Genomic DNA, 18032 nt, shown 5'->3' with positions numbered 1-18032 from the left:
ATCAAAGTTGGCTAGATTCAAGAGATACGGATGGACTCTGGTGTCTACTAAGGTTGAATCTGCACTGCAGTTTTCTCTCCACTCCCTCACCTGCACAGCTGCCTGTTTTCACAGAAATTGTTAAAGTTCTGCATCTATTCCTGGGTCAAATGTTGTTGACATTGTCCAGCTGTGTCAGAAGTAACTGGAAGGTATTACAGGCTGTCACAAGAGAGGAGAATTGTCTAAGCTTTATTTCTAAGCTAAACAAAGGAATGGTGACCTTTACAGAGCCACTTGTCTACTGCAGATGGACATCTCTCAAGGATGGTTACTGCATGCCTGTCATTATATGTCATTATATTATATATATCTAATTGCCAAGGCAATTAGAAATCAAGAGGCTAAGCTTTTGCTACAGAATTAAAAAAAAAAAAAAAAGGCAAATGTCCTGTGGAAAAACTCCATATCATATGGGAAACTTCTCTATAACATACAATCTAGTTAGCATTACAATCTCAGAAATCACAGACTCACAGAATGGTTTGGGTTGTCAGGCACCTTAAAGATTACCTGGTTCCACCCCCCTGCCATGGGCAGGGACACCTCCCACCAGACCAGGTTGCCCAAAGCCCCATCCAGCCTGGCCTTGAGCATTTCCACGGATGGGGCATCCACAGCTTCTCTGGGCAACCTGTTCCAGGGCCTCACCACCCTCTGAGTGAAGAATTTCTTCCTTATGTCTAATCTAAACCCACCTTCTTTTAGTTTAAAGCCATTATGCCTTGTCCTATCACTATACTCCCTGAAAGAGTCCCTCCCCAGCTTTCCTGTATGCCCTCAATGCAATCTGTGTAGTCAGCTTTGGATTCCTTTTCCACAACATACAAAATCATCCTTCTTTTTCTTGCACATTACCATTAAAAAGTACATATTTGAAAGGCGCCATTAGAGGACCAGCTCCTCAGAAAGAGGAAAATCAATTCATTGCCACATATGCTGAAAGGATAGAAGAGAGTCTTTCTCACAGGATGCACAGTTAGCATCAGAAAGATTATTTCATCACTTGGCCCTTGCTTGCACAATGAACAGCTATCGCTTTCAGATGTATTTTCTGAACAGGTAAAATCAGCCATGCACTTATGGATATGGTTTTAATAGTGGTATCTATTGTGTTCACATCTGTGCTGCACATGTTCTTCCTGCTACTGCAGTCAAAAGCACAAGGAAAGAGAGGGTAATGCATCACTCAGTTCATTCACTCTAAATGAATCCCAGAGGCAAGTAACCCAGCAAGTGGAAAGGCTGGTGAATTAGGAACTATATGAGAATTAACACGTTTTGCACAGCCAGAACTACTGCAGGGTAGGTAGCCACTGATATTTCAAATACTTGTACATACCCGTTCCAATGTCAACATGCATATTTAGAAAAAGAAACTAGGCATGACTCACACTTCAGACTGGGAAAGCAGCACCCAGGAAAAAGGTGAGGTGTCCAGCTGATGGATGTTCCTCATCCCCTCCCTGCAAACCTCTGAAACTCTAATGTTCTGGTGAGAAGATGTACCAGCTGCAATGGCACAGACTCCTGGCATGGCCCAGGAGGCTCTTGCTATCTGATTAAAAAGCGCTGATGCAGCATGAAAGCTACTGGGGATTACGGCTGAACAAAGGCGAAGTCTTTCTGATCCGCTCTGTGATGACTAAAAAGCTGTCAGATTTGCAAGTACTTCAGTGAAGTAATTCCCATATTTATAATGTTATTAATAAAATTTATTATTTATTAATTAAAAAATACTTGGAAGTGAAGGGCTCACAACTAAAAAGTTAAAAAACAAAAGACTCAGAGGCAGGATATGATCTTGCAAGGGGCATGGGCACAGCTTTGTTCCGCCTTCTAATATGGGTGGGAAGAAGGAACTCAGTTTCAGCTGCAGGGCATCTTGAACCCTTTGGGCATCCAGAGGACACGAAGAGCTAAAGTGAGCTCACAACAGATACTGCTCTTGAGCAAGACTCTGGTCTTGTGCAGCTGAAACACACACATACCAAGAGGTTAGTCTGTGCCCAAAGTGCTTAAGAATAACAATTACATTTGACTGCCTCGCAAAGGCATCTTTTTGGAATCAAATCAGAAGAATATTTGTACAAATAAATACTCGAATGCAATGGCCACTGGCAACATGGAACAGCTTTAGGGATACGTGTTCTGTTAATGTGAAATAAATCTAAGTGAAAAGGGTGAGGGGGAGACTCCGCTGCATAGGCAATGCAAACATACAGAGTTGTGCACATTGCAAAATGAAGAGCTGAGAGCCCAGGACACGTAACCTGGCGCGGCTTCTCTGCTACTAGATACAGCTGGCACTGAACTAGCTCATCTTCAGGGTTGGCCTCCCCACCGTGAACTTGCTTTCTGCTTTTGTCTGTGTCCCTCTTTCACATCACCGCAAACTTACCCGCATTTGAGCGTTTCTTTGGATTTTTGAGACTTCGGCACCTGCCGCTGGCAGAGCTGCTGTTCTCGCTCATGGAGTCTTGCGCGGAAGAGGCACTCCCCGTCGCCTCGCTGTCCCTCATCATGCTCTCGTAGCCGCTGCTGCCCCCGCTGTGGTAGAACAGGGCCGTCTTCCCCATGGCGGGGGGCAGCTCTCCACTCAGGACGCTGCTGTTGTCGCTCCCATGACCACTGCTACAGCGGTGAGGTTTCCGGGGAGGGGTGATCTTGCTGTAAGGGGATGGCAGCATGTGAACGGCCGGCTTCTCCTCTCCGTGAAGGCCCCCACGCTCCTCAGCCTCTGAGTTTCCCCGCAGCTGCAAACCTCTGGAGCCGGCGCTGCCTTGGAGCAGCTCTGAAATCCGCCCGTTGACAGCCCGAAGCGGCAATTTGGAAGCGAGGCTGGAGCCTCGGTTTCTGCTGAGGGACTGTGTTGACCAGGACATATTCTTCCCACTTGGAGGCAAACTGGAGCTCTGCCCGACGGACTGAGGCAGAGACTTGGTCGAAAAGCTGAGTGTTTTGGTGGCAGAGGCAGACAGGCTTCGGGCCTTGGGACTCGCCAACAGGAGCTTGCTGACAGCAGAGATCTTTGACTGTCCAGCTTTTGGGGAGGCCCCTGCAGACTGTGAGAGCCCCGAGTTGGTTGGTGAGGACATGACACTGCGGCTGACGCTCCTTCCAGCCCTCGGCATGGTGGTGTCTTTGCCAGGGTTCATTTTGGAGCTCACAGAGGACAGGCTTTCTGCTCTTTCCAGTGAGAGACACTCATAGTGGCTTCCTGCGGACCTTCCAAGGGAGTTGGTCCTGCTGGCGAGCTGCTCCAGCTTGGCACTGAACAGCTTGCTGCTGCTGTTGTTGCTGCTGCTGTCAATGCCAGGGCCCTTGGGTTTGGCATTCAGCTCCTCAGGGAAGCTGGCCAGGAAGGGCCCGGGCTGGCTGGAGGGACTGCTGGTGGTGCTGCTGGCAGCGCTGTGCTGGGGGCTGGCTCTGTTCTTCTGATCCAAGCTTGACTTTCTCACTGGCGGCAGAGGAGGGGTCCCTTTGGGGCGAGTGAGGACACAGTGTTTGGGAGAGGCCATTTTTTTGTCTAGGCTAGCCTTAGAAAGCTGGGGGTGGGCAGGAGAGCTGGCTCCACTGCTGTCAGTGGCAGTAGGAAGGAGGTGACTGTCAGGTTCCTCCAGCTTGCCTGATTTTGGGAGCCCTCGAGGGAGGCTGCGGCTCTTCAAGCCATCAATGGAATGAACAGGGTTTTGGGTTGCAGAGCCTGATGCTGCCATCTCACACCCATCCACGATCCTCTTCAGACTGTCAGATCCTGGGGAGATAGAGGTGTCCCCACCACTGCTGCTGCTAAACCTGTCTGCTGAGGACTGCTTTGTGCTGTGCTCAGGCTTGGCTGGAACTGTGGCCGTGTCAGGCCTTGGCCCGTCGCTGCTCCCAGAGCTGTCCTTTTTAACATCTTCTTCTCTCTTCAGCCAAGGATCTTCAAATTTGATATCCTTCTTAGCACTGGATTCTTTCCCCTCATGGGAATGGGCAGCCTTTGGGTCTGCAGTTACTGCTGATACAGCGTCATCAGTGTCCTGTGCTTTGAAGGGATTAACGGCAATACATGGATAAACAGTAATGTTTGTCTTCATTGGGATGTAGCCCTCACAGCTACTGAGGCTTGCAGTGTTTTTAATTGTGACAGTAGTTTTCCCTAGAGCTGATATTTTACAGCCTTTGATGGGTGGCACTTTGCCAAAAGCTTCCTCCCCCATTTCTGACAGTATGAGCATGTTGTCAGTCACTGGCTTCTGTTTGTCACCTACACAGATCATGCTGGCACTTTGTATGGTGCTTGCAAACTCAGAAACAGGGGGTTCTGCCATTGCTTCTCCATGCCCATAGCATGCCTGGGCAATGAAACTGTGGCATGACTGTTCACCATCACTCCCTGTGCTCATTTCACTCAACCATGAGCTGATAGATGAGCGCCTGCTGCCATCATCCTGGGATTTGTCATCCAGGCCCAACTTTGGAAGTGGCAGGAACTGTGTGATGCTGACTTCAGACACAGGAGCTGCACTGGAGTAACATTCGAGATCTTCGGATATGCTGCTGATGATACTGACTGGCCTAGACCCAGAGGCCAAAGCCTGCACAGAGCAGTCACTGTTAAAACTGATGATGCTGGTTGGGCGCCCATTGTCCAGGACCCCACTAATGGTTAGCTCTTCTACAAGGGTGAACACCAGCTCATCCTCTCCATTCAGTTCCAATGGCTGCTGCACAGTCACCATGGTGGTGCTCAGTATCTCCTTCTTGGATTCAGGAGAAATGCTTTGTTGCTGATCTTCATCAAGAATGGTCTCTTCGAAATCCCCACTGCTGGAAGACACTGACTTCTTCATGATCTGAGGGCTCATTCCTACAGGCGGGGTCCGGATTTCTGGCTGTAATGAAGATTCACTAGATGTCATCCCAGTATCCTTACTCAGAGGAGCTGGTGGGGGAGTGGTGCTGGGCAGGACTCCTTTCTGTGTATAGACCTTGCACCTCTGGGAAGGAGAAGTTGGTGGTTTGTACTCAGATGTTTTGGAGAGGCTTGCAATGCCAAGCCGAGGCGAACCCATTGGCCTAGGTTTGCCTTCCACAAATCCACAGGTGTTGAGACCTTCTCTGCTGCTCTGCAAGCTGGTGCTGTGTGCTAACTGGCAAGAGCTAAGCTCTTTACTAGAGCTGCCTGTTACACTCCTGGGAGAAGAAGGAGTTGAAACATTAGTAAGAGCTCCAGAAGGAATGGGGGAGTGATTTCTTTTAGTTTTGCTGGGTGTTGCATTTATATTTTCCTTGGCTTCTCTATCAGGATACTGACATTCTGGCTTTGTATCTTCCTTATCTGATTCTGGTAAGTGGCTAAGCTCTGCCAGTTGGCTTGAGACAGAGCACTTAGACATCTGGTCTGAGCTAAATTGAGCAGGCATCTCTTCAAAGGGAAATTTGTCGGTCTCTTCACTGCCATCTATGCAATCCAGCCTCTCCTGGAGCTCTGCAAAGGTATTGCACTTCAGGCAATCTCTTTCAGATGTGCTGGGCCCTGATTCACTACCTTCCTCCAGCCTTCCCTCATTTTTGGTCTTTTGCAGTGCAGGAACTATGGGAACAAAGTCAGGGGGACCCTCGTTATCTGTCAGTTCCTTATCAGAAAGGGCAGTGCCATTGGGGCCGACATAAATCACTGTGTCACAGGACTGCTCGCTGCTGGACGAATAATCAGGATCACTTGACAAATGCAAAATAGGGAAGTCTGGGTCAACGGTGTTTCTGGAATGGAAAGGTCTCAGCTGGGTTGGCCGCCGCATCCTGCCCTCCTCACAAGAGCTCTCTCCTCCAGAAGAACTTGATGTGTACTGCAAGATCAGAGGGACAGTGACCGTGACATTTAAGTATTGCAAACAGCTCCTTGCACAAAGCACACGCACAAAAATGTCACAGTCGCATCTAAACAGGGAAATCTCTAATGCACAGAGCTCTGAAGCCTTTTATATTCAGTCTTACAGCAAACACATGGCAGTGTTCAACAGAGAACCCAATGCCCCAGCTCTAAATGTCCCATTCTAAGAGTCATGAGATTTCAGAAATAAAAAGGACTGAATAAATTAATCAAGATCCCTTTTCTAATTTAGTCCAACCAAAGAAATCAGATATTTGCCAAAGGCTTTCCTGATTTTGTGTGTCTGAAGAGGAGTAAGAAAACTCATCACACAAATATGGCACAGAAAATAAAGCCCTTTTGGTCATACTACCAGTGTGTGGAATTGTATAATGTGTGCACAGAGTCTCTGGAGGCACACTGCTGTGATGGTGCGTGGACTGATTTCCTTCTCTTGTCTCTCTTCAAAGTTTTTGTCAATCCATAGGCAGTCAATTTAAATCAGACATTCACTGGTTGTACCCAATTCCCAATGCAAGCTATACAGAAGGAACCAGGCCTCCATAAACACAGAATTGGATACGGCTCACCATCTCTTTACTTCTTGGAAAATCAATCACCCATATTTAGAAGCAGTCAGAATAAAAGGAGCATTGGTACTGGCAATGGAAACATTGCTTTGCATTTATTTTGTTCCTGCTCTCTGTGAGAAGCACAGAGAATCTAATTCTTCATTAATCCCAATTTTCTTTACAGTAGTTTCATTCCTTATTATTTCATTAGTACTAAGAATATAATTGAAAATTTATGCTCTCAGCTGTATCACTAAGTAAGGACAGCTTACAAACCTGTTATAACAGGTATGTCTGAAGTCATTCCTCTATCTGAAGCTGAAGCATTTACCCCCCCTAGACTCTGCTATGTGCTCTGAGCCACTCGCCTAGGACAGTACATACAACCTATGCACTTTGGAATTGATTGCTGATGTTGTATATGATGCTCTACCCAATTAAGGAGCCTTTAAAGTCCTTCTTGCTCCCCCCTCCAGCATTACGAGAAGGAAGTTATACATTGCCTTACCTTAGTTTTCTTTTTCTTCATCCTGAGGACTCTTGATGCAATCTGGATAGTGGACAGTGTCTCAGCGTAGTTCCCCGCAGCGGCTGAAATGTGAGCTATCATTGTGGTGCGGCAGTTCATATTCCCCAGGGACTCTCGAAGCAACATGGTGAGCTTGCTGTCTCTGCAAAATAAAATGAATTAAGGCTGCATTAGCGATCGAGGTTTCACTTTGACCATCGTGATGTGACTTGGGTCTCAGCAAGATTTTTTCCCCTCCTTTTAATGGAATCCTAATTAGTTCTGTTCCTCAGGTTTGCACTATCTTGTGTCTGCAGCTGAGCACACTGAAAGACCCTGGACTACGAATTAAACTTCTTTTGTCTTCCCAGTTCCTCCTCTGTGTCTTCTTCTGGTCTCACTCCTTCAGCACTGTCATTTTTGTGAATACACAGAGTTGCAGACCAGCACTGGAGACTGTTAAGGAGCCACTGCAGCAGACTGCTGCCCTTTTCCAGTGTGCAGTGTACAAGCAAACTCTGGCCTAGCTCTGGAGGACAAGAATGTAGACTATTAGATTTGAGGACCCAAAGTTTTTCTTGCCTGCTGGGGCACTGCATGATTCAATAATACTAGTAGTTAAATCACTGCAATTAATTTTGGACGATACTGGTGAAATACAAAACAATCAAGCCTTAAGACTTCTCACAATTGTTCTTTCATATTAGATCTTTTCTTCCGCTGAGACGGGAATCAAATTTTCTGTTCTTGCCATTTATTCTATTGTTCAGAACAGGATAGCTCTTGAAATGCTGATGCCTTATTGAGGGGCTATGACTGGACTAAGAATGGGAATTGTCAAGCATGACAATTTTAACAGCATAATGATGCATATATAATGTTTCCATGGTGTTCATCCAATCCTGTAGTCAAAAACATACAAAATATTTTTAAGGGAGCTTTAGCTACAAGATGCACAGGCTAGCCGACTAGCTGACTAGTTGGAAAATAGTATCCTTTTGAAGAGAGCATCTCCTACAATAAAGGTTGTGGATAATTGTTACGTATGGCTCAAAGTAAAGACAACAGCCTAATATTTACCTACTGTTCAATGAATTGCTTTCACTGTTGTAATAATAGCAATACTGTCAGTGGTTATGGATCAGACTTTTGGGGCTCACTGTTCAATATCTGCTAATACCTATGGTGCATGCGTGCCCTTAGTCATCCACATAACATTCCCAGCTGATAGGAATTCTGCATAAAGCTGCAATTTGTGGGAAATAAACCTGTTTCTACTGGATAGGACTGACAGACAATCATCAAAATTCTTGAACCTCTATTTTGATTGGGAAAACAATAGCATTTTGGATGCATATTTCGATGCATCTAGCAATAAGGTTGGGGAGCTCCTAAATTGTGCTTCTTCTGAGTTTTCTAGTACTCGTGATTTCAGCTAGGCTAGCAATACTGGATAGAAAATATTTTCTGTTTCAGAATTTCTCCTTCCTTCTGCTCCAGACTCATTGAAAACAGTCTGGCAGCTTTGAGAAACAAACAAACATCCATAAAGACTACACTGAGATGGCCTCACTCATTTCACTTGTGACCTAAGGCTGCTTTGAATCCACAGATCCAGAGTTAATAGGCTGCTGTACCCCAGGTTAGTGGCCCTCCTTTCCATCAAGGAATAATTAAGATGTCAAATTTTGTACATCAGTTATTGCCACTCCAATGCAGAGTTAAACAGAAATTATTAACATCTGCACAGAAATCAATAACAAGACTTTCATTTGCTAGTGCTTCTATCATAGCAAAACATGAGACGACAGGGGAAAGGGCAAAAGAATGCATTCTGAACATGTCGGTCTCCTGGGAATACATAACCCATGCAGCCAGCATCAGCACGCTGCGGCATGGCTCTCCTCGAGCTATATGCATTATGAATATAAAATAATCTGTGCCATCTGCCTTGTACTGAAATGCACACTTGCAAGAAGAATGACAGAGGAAATTCTTATTCTATAATTCAAATTCTATGACATATACCAGAAAGAAACTGAAGGGCAGATTTTTTTAGGATTGAAGCAGGAAAATTAGCAGCAAAAAAGCCCAACCAATACTGATTTCTAATTTCAGAGTTTCCACATTCAGTACTGCCTGTATCCTGACTGTCAGCTTTGGACACAGAAAAATTTAGTCTCCTGTCACTATTGTATATTGAAAAATAAAATAAAGAGGAAGAAATTTGCTAACCTCATATTTTGTCAATCTAGACATTGTCATAAGACATTTCACCTGTTCATGATTCACTGATCTCTCACAACAGCACCTACCAACTTCTGAAAGAAAGAATGAAAAACAAAGGGAACATAATAACACAAACGTGGCTTAGCAACTATTAGTTTTTAACTCACCCTATCTCAGCAAGTAAAATTATTGACAAAATACTTTTTGCATCTCACTGAAATTCACCTATCATACAGTGTGAGATGAGAAGTAGATGGTTTGCTCTTCTGAGTGCTGACATGGTATTTCTGCTTGAAAAAGGAAAGGCTTTGAATTGCTTCATTAGGTGATTCACAAGCTGTTATTTGCAAAAGCAACATTTCCTGTGAAGCCTCCAGTTTTACAAAAAGAAGGTCTGGACTGAAAGAGTTTTGAGAAAGAAGAACTTTGTTGCTCTTCTGCCTGTGCAAAACAAAGACATCGGAAATTTTGAAGAAAGCTCACAGAAGGGCTGCTGCTTCTGGGTGCATTGCTCATTAAATTAAGCAAAGGCTGGTTTGTAGAAGGTTACAGATTTCTCACAGCAGCATTGTGAACTGTTTTCTATTTCTTGTCTTCTGAGACCACCATACAAACTGGAATCAGTGTGAATTAGTTCTTTCACTGGCTCAGCAAGAAGGAAAAAGCATACATATTTCTGTTCCTCTTAAACATATCTATCTTCCTTCCTCATGATTAATTATACCCAGATTCAAACAAAATAGAATCATACATTAGAAGAATGAAGTACTCAAGATAATGACAAGTTTGCTCAGACACGGCCTAAATCACACTTGACTATGTGCATTAAGTACAAGTCCATAATTTCATAACTGGATACTATTTTTCCACTAGACCCCTACCTGAATCACTGCACAGGATTAACACTGCTCACTGAACAAGAAGTTATCCAGTCTTTCGTTTAATCCCTGCCTTTTAATGTGCGGACTTGTGCCTTATCTACTGTTAGGTCTACACAAACTCAGCTCTGCATCCAGAATGACTTATTTCTTCAAAGGCTTTTTTTCTCTTTCCTGTGGAGCTCATCAATGAAGTATATCTGATGAATGCCTCTGAGGTGAGGTATATAATCCCCTGTTAATACCTGCAGCATTGAAGACTTCACTAAGCATAGGTGTTTGGTGTGAAGCACTGATCTTTCAGAGTACTGAGCATCATACTGTCTTTCATATTCAAAGTACAGCTTCCTTTGACTTCTGTTGCAAAGAAAATGGTGCAGCTGTTTCTCAGCCTGGGTACCCAACAAACCAGGAGCATGCAGGAACAGCCTACCTACAAACAGTAGTAATGCATCGGCAGAACCAGTTCTGAAGGTGGTACCAGCTCCCTTCAGAATACCTCCCTGTTCTTGCACAGCTCCAATTTCTATACACCTTTCTATACACCTTCCAACTTCTGTCACGGGTCAAGGCAGGAATTTATTGACAATGACCACATCACAGTACAGTCCCGATTCATCTCCAAAGACAGTCCTTCATTTGCCTTGAAAAAGATGATAATTTTATGGAGAAAATAAAGTCCTACAGAGAAAACAATATATATAGCCCATGGGGCCATAGTAAGTTTGCCAATATAACCTTATTACTGGCATTTTCTGCCCCTGTAGTAACTGACTTCACAATCTGCATATTCTTCTTATATATTTTATGTAATTTCAGCTGGATTTATATTTACACTTCAATGAGGTATCAGCAGGCCTGAAACCTTCCCATGTATTAAAAAGCCTCAACTGCTGAACAAGCTGACCAGCTGGCAGCAGCATCCAGCTGCCACTTTTTGTATGGACAAGTAATAGGGAAGGAGGAGATGACTCACAATTTACCCTGCAGTTTTGTTAGTATTTGCTGCTGGGGAGGAACAGTGAGATTCAGGAGCACTGCAATCCTTTCCTGCACTACAGGAGAGTTTTGCTCTCATGTGCTCACACCCTCTTTGCCATGCTCTTCTCTCATCAGACACTTCTGTTCCCTTCTATCAGTGTTTAACCCTGGGCTTTCCTCATCCACCCTTCTTCTTCATTCTCATTCCTACACCATAATCCTCACCCCCCTGCTCCCTCTTGAAGTGGCCCAACACTACTCCATTTCATGCTGCTGTGCTCTAACCACGTAAACCAGACTTTGCCAGTCTCCAGCATCATTGCTAGCACCTCTCCCAGTACTGATCTCCTCTTTCCTCCTATTAATGTCCTCCACTGTCACTGTACAACCACCAAAACCCCTCTCCCCACTTGAGTCCCCTCAACTGCTCACTGATACCCACTAAAGGCACCCCATAACCCCCACATAACTTGGCATGGCTCATTGCACCACACTACATAGGTGAGGGGGCATAGCATGGACAGAGCCTTCCTGTATTTTCCCGCATCTGTCAGATCCTTCAGCTTTATGAGAATTCGTGCTAGTAATGTGTACAAAATGTGTTTTGCAGAAAAGAGGCAAATGATAATTGCTTTTGTTTAGGGCTGCAAAATAGAATTCATGAATGGAAAATGAAGCAGTAAGAATAAATATTATGCTCAGTAAATTTGCAGGAATTTTCATTGCCCAGCATCTCATTCTTTGTATAGGAAAGGCAAGGACAGAGCTTTTCCACAAATGGAGGGAATGCTGGAGAGGAAGATCCAGCTAAAGTCCTGGAATCATGATTTTTCTGTGGAATTATTAAACAAATCCTATTAGACTCTTCGCTCCCCCCCACACACACACCTTAATGAAAATACTTTCCTTGTCTTCCCCTTCCACTCACCCCACTACTATAAGGATTTTGGCTATTCAGTGACAAAAGCAGCACCATCAGGAATAGAAATAACAACACTCTACAAGGATTAAAATACAGTATTATAAATAAGCTTTAGGACGTGCATGGGTGTGTGTTTGTGCTCTCTATTAATCATATACCTTGGTGTATTCCTAGGCACTTGGCCAAAAGAAAAATGTTGTCAAGTCCCTCAAGGTGTTATTGTTACAGGATAAGACGATGTATGCCCTCAGGTGTCTTGTAATCTAATTATTTACAGGGGTATGTCAAAGGAAAAATCTCTGGAACTATGGCAGCTATTTTTGATCGCAAAGTCTTAACTCTGCTCCCTTGTGCTAATGCACAGCTTTATTCGTAGTAATAAATGCTTGCATAATGAGAGAATCGTATAAATACTCCATTTGGTTTTGGCTCCTATTGTATGGAAATAATTTCTACAGAGGACAGTTCATAACTTAAAAGGCACAAAACCAACATTGGATGTTACAGGTAGGTAGCAACTGAGTTCATGAAGAACCAGTGTAGCTTGCTTAGCTATGTCTTTCCCTTCTGTTAATATTTTTACAGAAGGAGCAAGGAAATAGGAGCAATGTGTGTAGGCACAAGCAAAGTGAGGCCAAGTGGCTGGTAAAGCCACTTGGTGATTCAGCCATGTAAGCCTGGCTGTGTAAGCAGAACAAAGCAAGGCAGTTGAAGAAATATGGGTAACATGTTGGACCTTTAGCCTGGGGAATCCTTCACCTGATAAAATGAGGCACTGGGGAAATTGCAAACTTGTTCCAGATGGAGGCTACCTAGCCTTAAAGGGAAAATTAAGCGAAGTGAAAATCTCCAACACTACAGTTAGTTATCTTGTATGAAGTACACCAGCACAAAACAGAAAGCTGTCCTCACTGCACAGGGGAGTGGGGAGCCAGCTGAAAGGAGCATACTGGGGAGATACTGTGGTCAGATTCATGTGCTGGGAGCATCAAAATCAGGTATGAAAGGATGTGACACTGCAGAAGTCAAGGGCAGGAAAAAGGAGTTGGTGTAGTCAAGTATGGGATGGAAGGGGCTTATACTTGAATTCTAATATTAAAAAATATATATGAAATGTAGGTTTTCCTCCCACAATTCTTGTCTTGTAGCAGCCTGTGCAAATTTCATATTGCGGAACGATCCTTGTGCATGTGACAACACATAAACACGTGACAGATGCACAAAATGGCATTTTTTTCTTTCTTTTCACCAAAGACAAAAATTAATAATAGGACAACCCAAATAGCTCCAGCTACACTGACTCCTTGAAACTGACTGTCCCTCCGACCATAAAAAACGATGGTTTAAGAGATGTAACTTTGCATAGAAGTAGCTCCCAAAGATGGTGAAACTTTAATAGTCAACAAAATAGCCAAAAAGAAGCCTGATATCCAGAAATTACATAGAAATTCCCCAGACTGGAGGTTCCACTGACTGGTCTCAGCAATTCACGCTTATCCACAGTAGATCTACCTCACAATAAAGCAGTTTTCATGGTTTCTGACACTGCCAGCCAGGGTCTGAGCTGCACACCTCTATACCAGCCCTGGGGAAGCCCAGGGAAAGATGTCCCCTCCATCACCTCTTGCTCCCTTGTGCCGCCAGCAGAGCTGAACCAGCACGGGCTCCATCCTCCAGCTCCTAGCACAGAGCCAAACTCCACTCACAAGGAACCATTAAAAACACACAGACAAAGCACAACGTGAATCAAAAGAAAAGGATCCTGGTTGGCCTAGCTGTCATTACAGTGCCAGCTCCAAATAAATTCTCGGCTGAAAAACAGAAGCTCAATTAATCCAGGGAGCTAATTAGGCTCTGCAAGTGTATGCTGGAGTTAAAGCCAGATTCCCCCAAACCAGCAATGCCACAGAAAATCCTGAGCAGTAAATAGACTGTGATTTACAGGAGAAAAAAAAAATCCCACAGTTAAAACCAATAATGACACAGATTTTAAATAATTTAAAGACTTTGCATGCGGCCAGGCTCTGTCGTAACCTCTAACAAAGTACACTCACAAAGGGAAGGAAAAAGCCTCCCCTCCTCGGCCCCCCCATCCTTTCTTGCTTGGCTCCCTATCCAGAAGCATCACAGGGGCTCCGCTTATCACTGTGAAGCGATTTGGTTGCTTTGAATGAGAGGACAACATTTGTACCCACTTCTGAACAGTCCCTGGAGTAGCTGAGGAGACTGCCTGCCTCTGCTGGGCTGCCTGTGTCCTGGGAACAAACCAGGTGGAGAGCCAACACCATTGCTACAGGGCAGTGATGGGGGAAATCATATAGCAAAAACGAAACACAAGGACACGTTCCCTGGCAAGCTGTTGATGACACGTTCTGGAAGCCACCTTCACAGCAGCCCCTCTGGTGGCTGATTCGGGTGGGTGATGGCCTGAGCACAGCGAGGAGATGCCTACAGCAAGGGCAGCGGCCACCTCAGCTTTCACCTCAGTGCAAGCAGCAAGCACCTGCCCACCAGGCCGGCATGACCCTTGTGTTGTGCACACCCCAGACAGCTGGGTGACCATTTCGGCTGCCTGCCTGGTGAATACAGCGTGGTCATTTGGAAGGGGGACAGAAATGGCGCTCGCTGCTGTGCACAGCAGCACCCACTAGCCCTGGAAGCAAGCAACAGCACTTTGCCCTTTGCTTTCAAGGAGTGTTATGATTCATACGTACCGAGTGGAATACCAGGGTTATTTCCTCACACAGAAAATTAACTTCAAATGTTTGTAATTGATCCATGAATATTCATGATCTTTTGGGAGGATTTCATAATTACTTCATTCTGGTTAGACTCATTTGATCTGCAGTAGAGACAGCAGTAGTTTACGCTCCTTCATCAAGACGCCAACAATTTGGCAGCGTGACCTTCCCAGTTTCCTGTGCTGGAGAGCAGCTCTAGTTATCCTAATTGCAATCCCAAATGGAGTGGTACCTGAAAATAAATTGACTGCTGTTCGGTTTTAGAAACCGCTCCACTTGGAAGTGCTGGTAGCGTAAACAGATGACATCTCCAGGAAACTGGAAGGTCACTCAGCAAAGTCCTTTGCATTTTGATAAGTAAGATTTTATATGCCAGCCCCCTGCAGCTTTCAACCCACAGCATTATCATAGAGGAGGAAGAACACACACACTCCTGCACAGAAAAAAAAAAAAAGAAGAAAAAAAAATGGAGAAAAAAAAAACAGACTTCATCTGCCATTAATATTATGAAAATTATACAGTTCATCTATGCTACTCACTAGACCTATTCCAGATGAAAGTTAGGTTTAGAAGTTTATTCTGCCCATGCATCTGTGCACAAGTTTGCCTTATCGCCTCCAGCAATAAACTTTCAGCCTGTTGGCTAATTTAAAGAAACTTTGAGAAAACAATTTAAAAGCCTCAAAGTCTCCACAAGTATTGTGAGAACTGATGGCTGGGTGGATGGATGAAATCTTATTTGTGCTCCCACAGCAAAGTGGCTGAGAGTCCTTAAACTCTACCCTTGGACACACAAGGGGAAGGTACACAGGTAAGAGAAATTGCCAACCACATGGCAACTTTCAGCCAGTATTTATACCTTTTTGGATGCCAAAATTAAGAGATAAATTGTTAGAAACATGATTTTCTTGATGCTGATCCTCTCAGAACTGCTCATTTAGATTAACAGACCAAAAAATATCCACTCATATGAAAGTGCATCTTGGCTATCAACTGTCAAAACACAAAGTAGAACAGTAAAAATATTAAATTAACAACATCAGAGCAAAATATACAGTCAAATATCTGAAGAATTAGTGCCATCCTTGGTAGTCAATTTATTAGCTCTTTAAAGTTCCTCTTCACATACAACTCCAAACTCTCCTTCACAGAGAAGCATAAAACTGTTAAAAGCTGCTAAAAGAAGCAATACGTCTTCATTGGCAGGGAAGATGGACTCTGCAACAGCCGATTGATGTGCTAATTTAGGACTGGAATCAAGCAGATGAAGCAAATTCCAAAATTGGGGGATTTTTATGTGTCATTTTCCATTTGTCAGTTGGGGATCCACATGCCTGAGTTGCTCAGGTCCAAACCATCTAGGAATTCAGGACTGATATTTTGGAATTCTGTACTGACATGTACAGGTATTACATGCAGATCCTAGACACTTGGAAAATCCCACTGAAGTCAGCAGATATCATGTGAGTCCATCATCTTCCAAAAATCTGGGTAAGTAACTAAATCTGGACTTAGTTGTCTAACTACACAGCTTCTCCTTTACATCTATATTCTTCCAAAAAGCAAAATGGACTAGAAAGCTGGTTTCACTTCACAGATTCCATTTTGCCTTTTTTCAAGTCAAAATAAGTTTTTTTTAACACCTGCAATGATGTTTGAAGAACCAGATGAATGGCAGAGTTCTCTGGCCCGTAAGTCCTTTGCCTCCATATTTGCACTGCCAACAACCAATAGGGGTGAGTTGAGCTTGTTAGGAACTGGAGAGAGACCAAAAACCCATTTCACATAAAAATTAATGGCCATCAGACAGCAACAACTTTTGTGTACAGATGGGCTGAGCTACCCTCACAATGGGCTGATTGAGAGATGTGATGAAACAGACTGAACGACAACAGTGATGATGCTATCTTGCACTGTAATTAAAGATCACAGATGAAAAAAATCTTTATCTGTGACTGGCTTGGTGATATCTGAAAAAAAGCCTCAAAACTGAGACTTTTATGAGCTGAAAACCATGGCAGTGTGGTCCGAACCCAGCTGTCACTGAAGTCAACAGAAAGGCTTCAGCAGGATTTGAGTTGGGCTTTTACAGATTCTGTGATTGGATGCATGAGATGATGAATTGAATAATCCCTTCTTGAAGTCAAATACATGGCAATGAAGTTAAACCATGGAACCACAGGCAGTTTTATGATGTGTTTAAAAGTTTTTGGCAGCACAGGGCCAAATCTAGCAGCTGCTGCAGGGCAGTGGGAATTTTCTCATCTATAAACACAGGCACAAGAAAACTAAATGTTTGGTTCTTTTACCCCCCTCACACTTCATCATACTTTATTCATAGAGGATGCAAGATAAAACCTGAGGGACCCCAGTCTCCATGCAAATATTTCTTATTGTAAGTAAAAGTGGTCAAATCAATATATAATGATTTTAAATGTATATGTATTTGTCACGTAAACCATTTGGAGGTTGGCCGTATCAAATACATTTATCTTCATCTATGCAGCAATTTAAAATATTAATGACGTACATGCATTTTTCATATTATCTGAAGTTTTGCTCCCCCTTTAAATGGATTCTTTATTTTAGTGGGATTTATTTTGCCCACTATAATGGCATTAATTAGACAAGCTCCTCAATAGACTCTCATATCTCCAGCACTTCAGCGATCTCTTAATAGCCTGTGACAGCAAAGAAAAGGAACTCTTTTAAACTTGCTGTTTTGTAACCTTACATAGCTTGCAGTTTTACCTGAGGTAACCAGAGCATGTTTTAGAATTCAATAGGCATCTATTACACCCAGAAAATCAACTGTAAATTTGAGTATTTCCATGCTAATAGCTGCCTCTCCACAAGATTGGCAGTTAGAACAGACTTGTGAGTGCCAGAAAGCAAAATACAACTACTAATGTTTGTATGTATTTAGCTTTAAATGATAAAAAGATATCTATTAAAGAGTCAGCTGTTCAAAATCCCAGAAGCATTAAAATAAAATTTCGAACACAAGCTGAGCCAGTCTTTCACAAAAAGCCCCTTTCAACCTTCAGCCATCTTCAGAAAGCCTCAAACTGGACTCATTTACAATGTGCCTGGAAGGGCCCTGTTCTGTTTACAGAGCTGCTGCTGAAGCTCGGTAATTCTTGCAGCTGAAAATAGTTGAGGCTGCGGGAATATTTTGGTAAAGTTCTTGTCCTAGTCTTATACTCTCTACTCTCTCTGCTGTTGAATTTAGTTAGACAGGATACTAGAGGGACATTTGGCCTGAAGCAGTATGGCCACTATTATGTTCTTAACTTTGTATT

The 18032-nt window shown here is 43.6% G+C and overlaps 1 protein-coding gene across 1 annotated transcript in view; it reads right to left on the bottom strand.

Moving 5' to 3' along the window:
* KIF26B (kinesin family member 26B) overlaps nt 1-18032 on the bottom strand; it is a 295107-nt gene that overhangs the window by 20002 nt on the left and 257073 nt on the right. The window contains exons 11-12 of the mRNA XM_035558389.2: nt 6980-7142; nt 2441-5876 (exon numbers count right to left, since the gene is read on the bottom strand). Of these exons, the coding sequence (XP_035414282.1) occupies nt 2441-5876; nt 6980-7142 (3599 nt within the window). The remainder of the gene's footprint in view (nt 1-2440; nt 5877-6979; nt 7143-18032) is intronic.

The sequence above is a fragment of the Cygnus atratus genome, chromosome 3 (assembly GCF_013377495.2).
Source record: "Cygnus atratus isolate AKBS03 ecotype Queensland, Australia chromosome 3, CAtr_DNAZoo_HiC_assembly, whole genome shotgun sequence".
NCBI lineage: Eukaryota > Metazoa > Chordata > Aves > Anseriformes > Anatidae > Cygnus > Cygnus atratus.
This window is presented reverse-complemented; position numbering and strand designations above follow the sequence as displayed.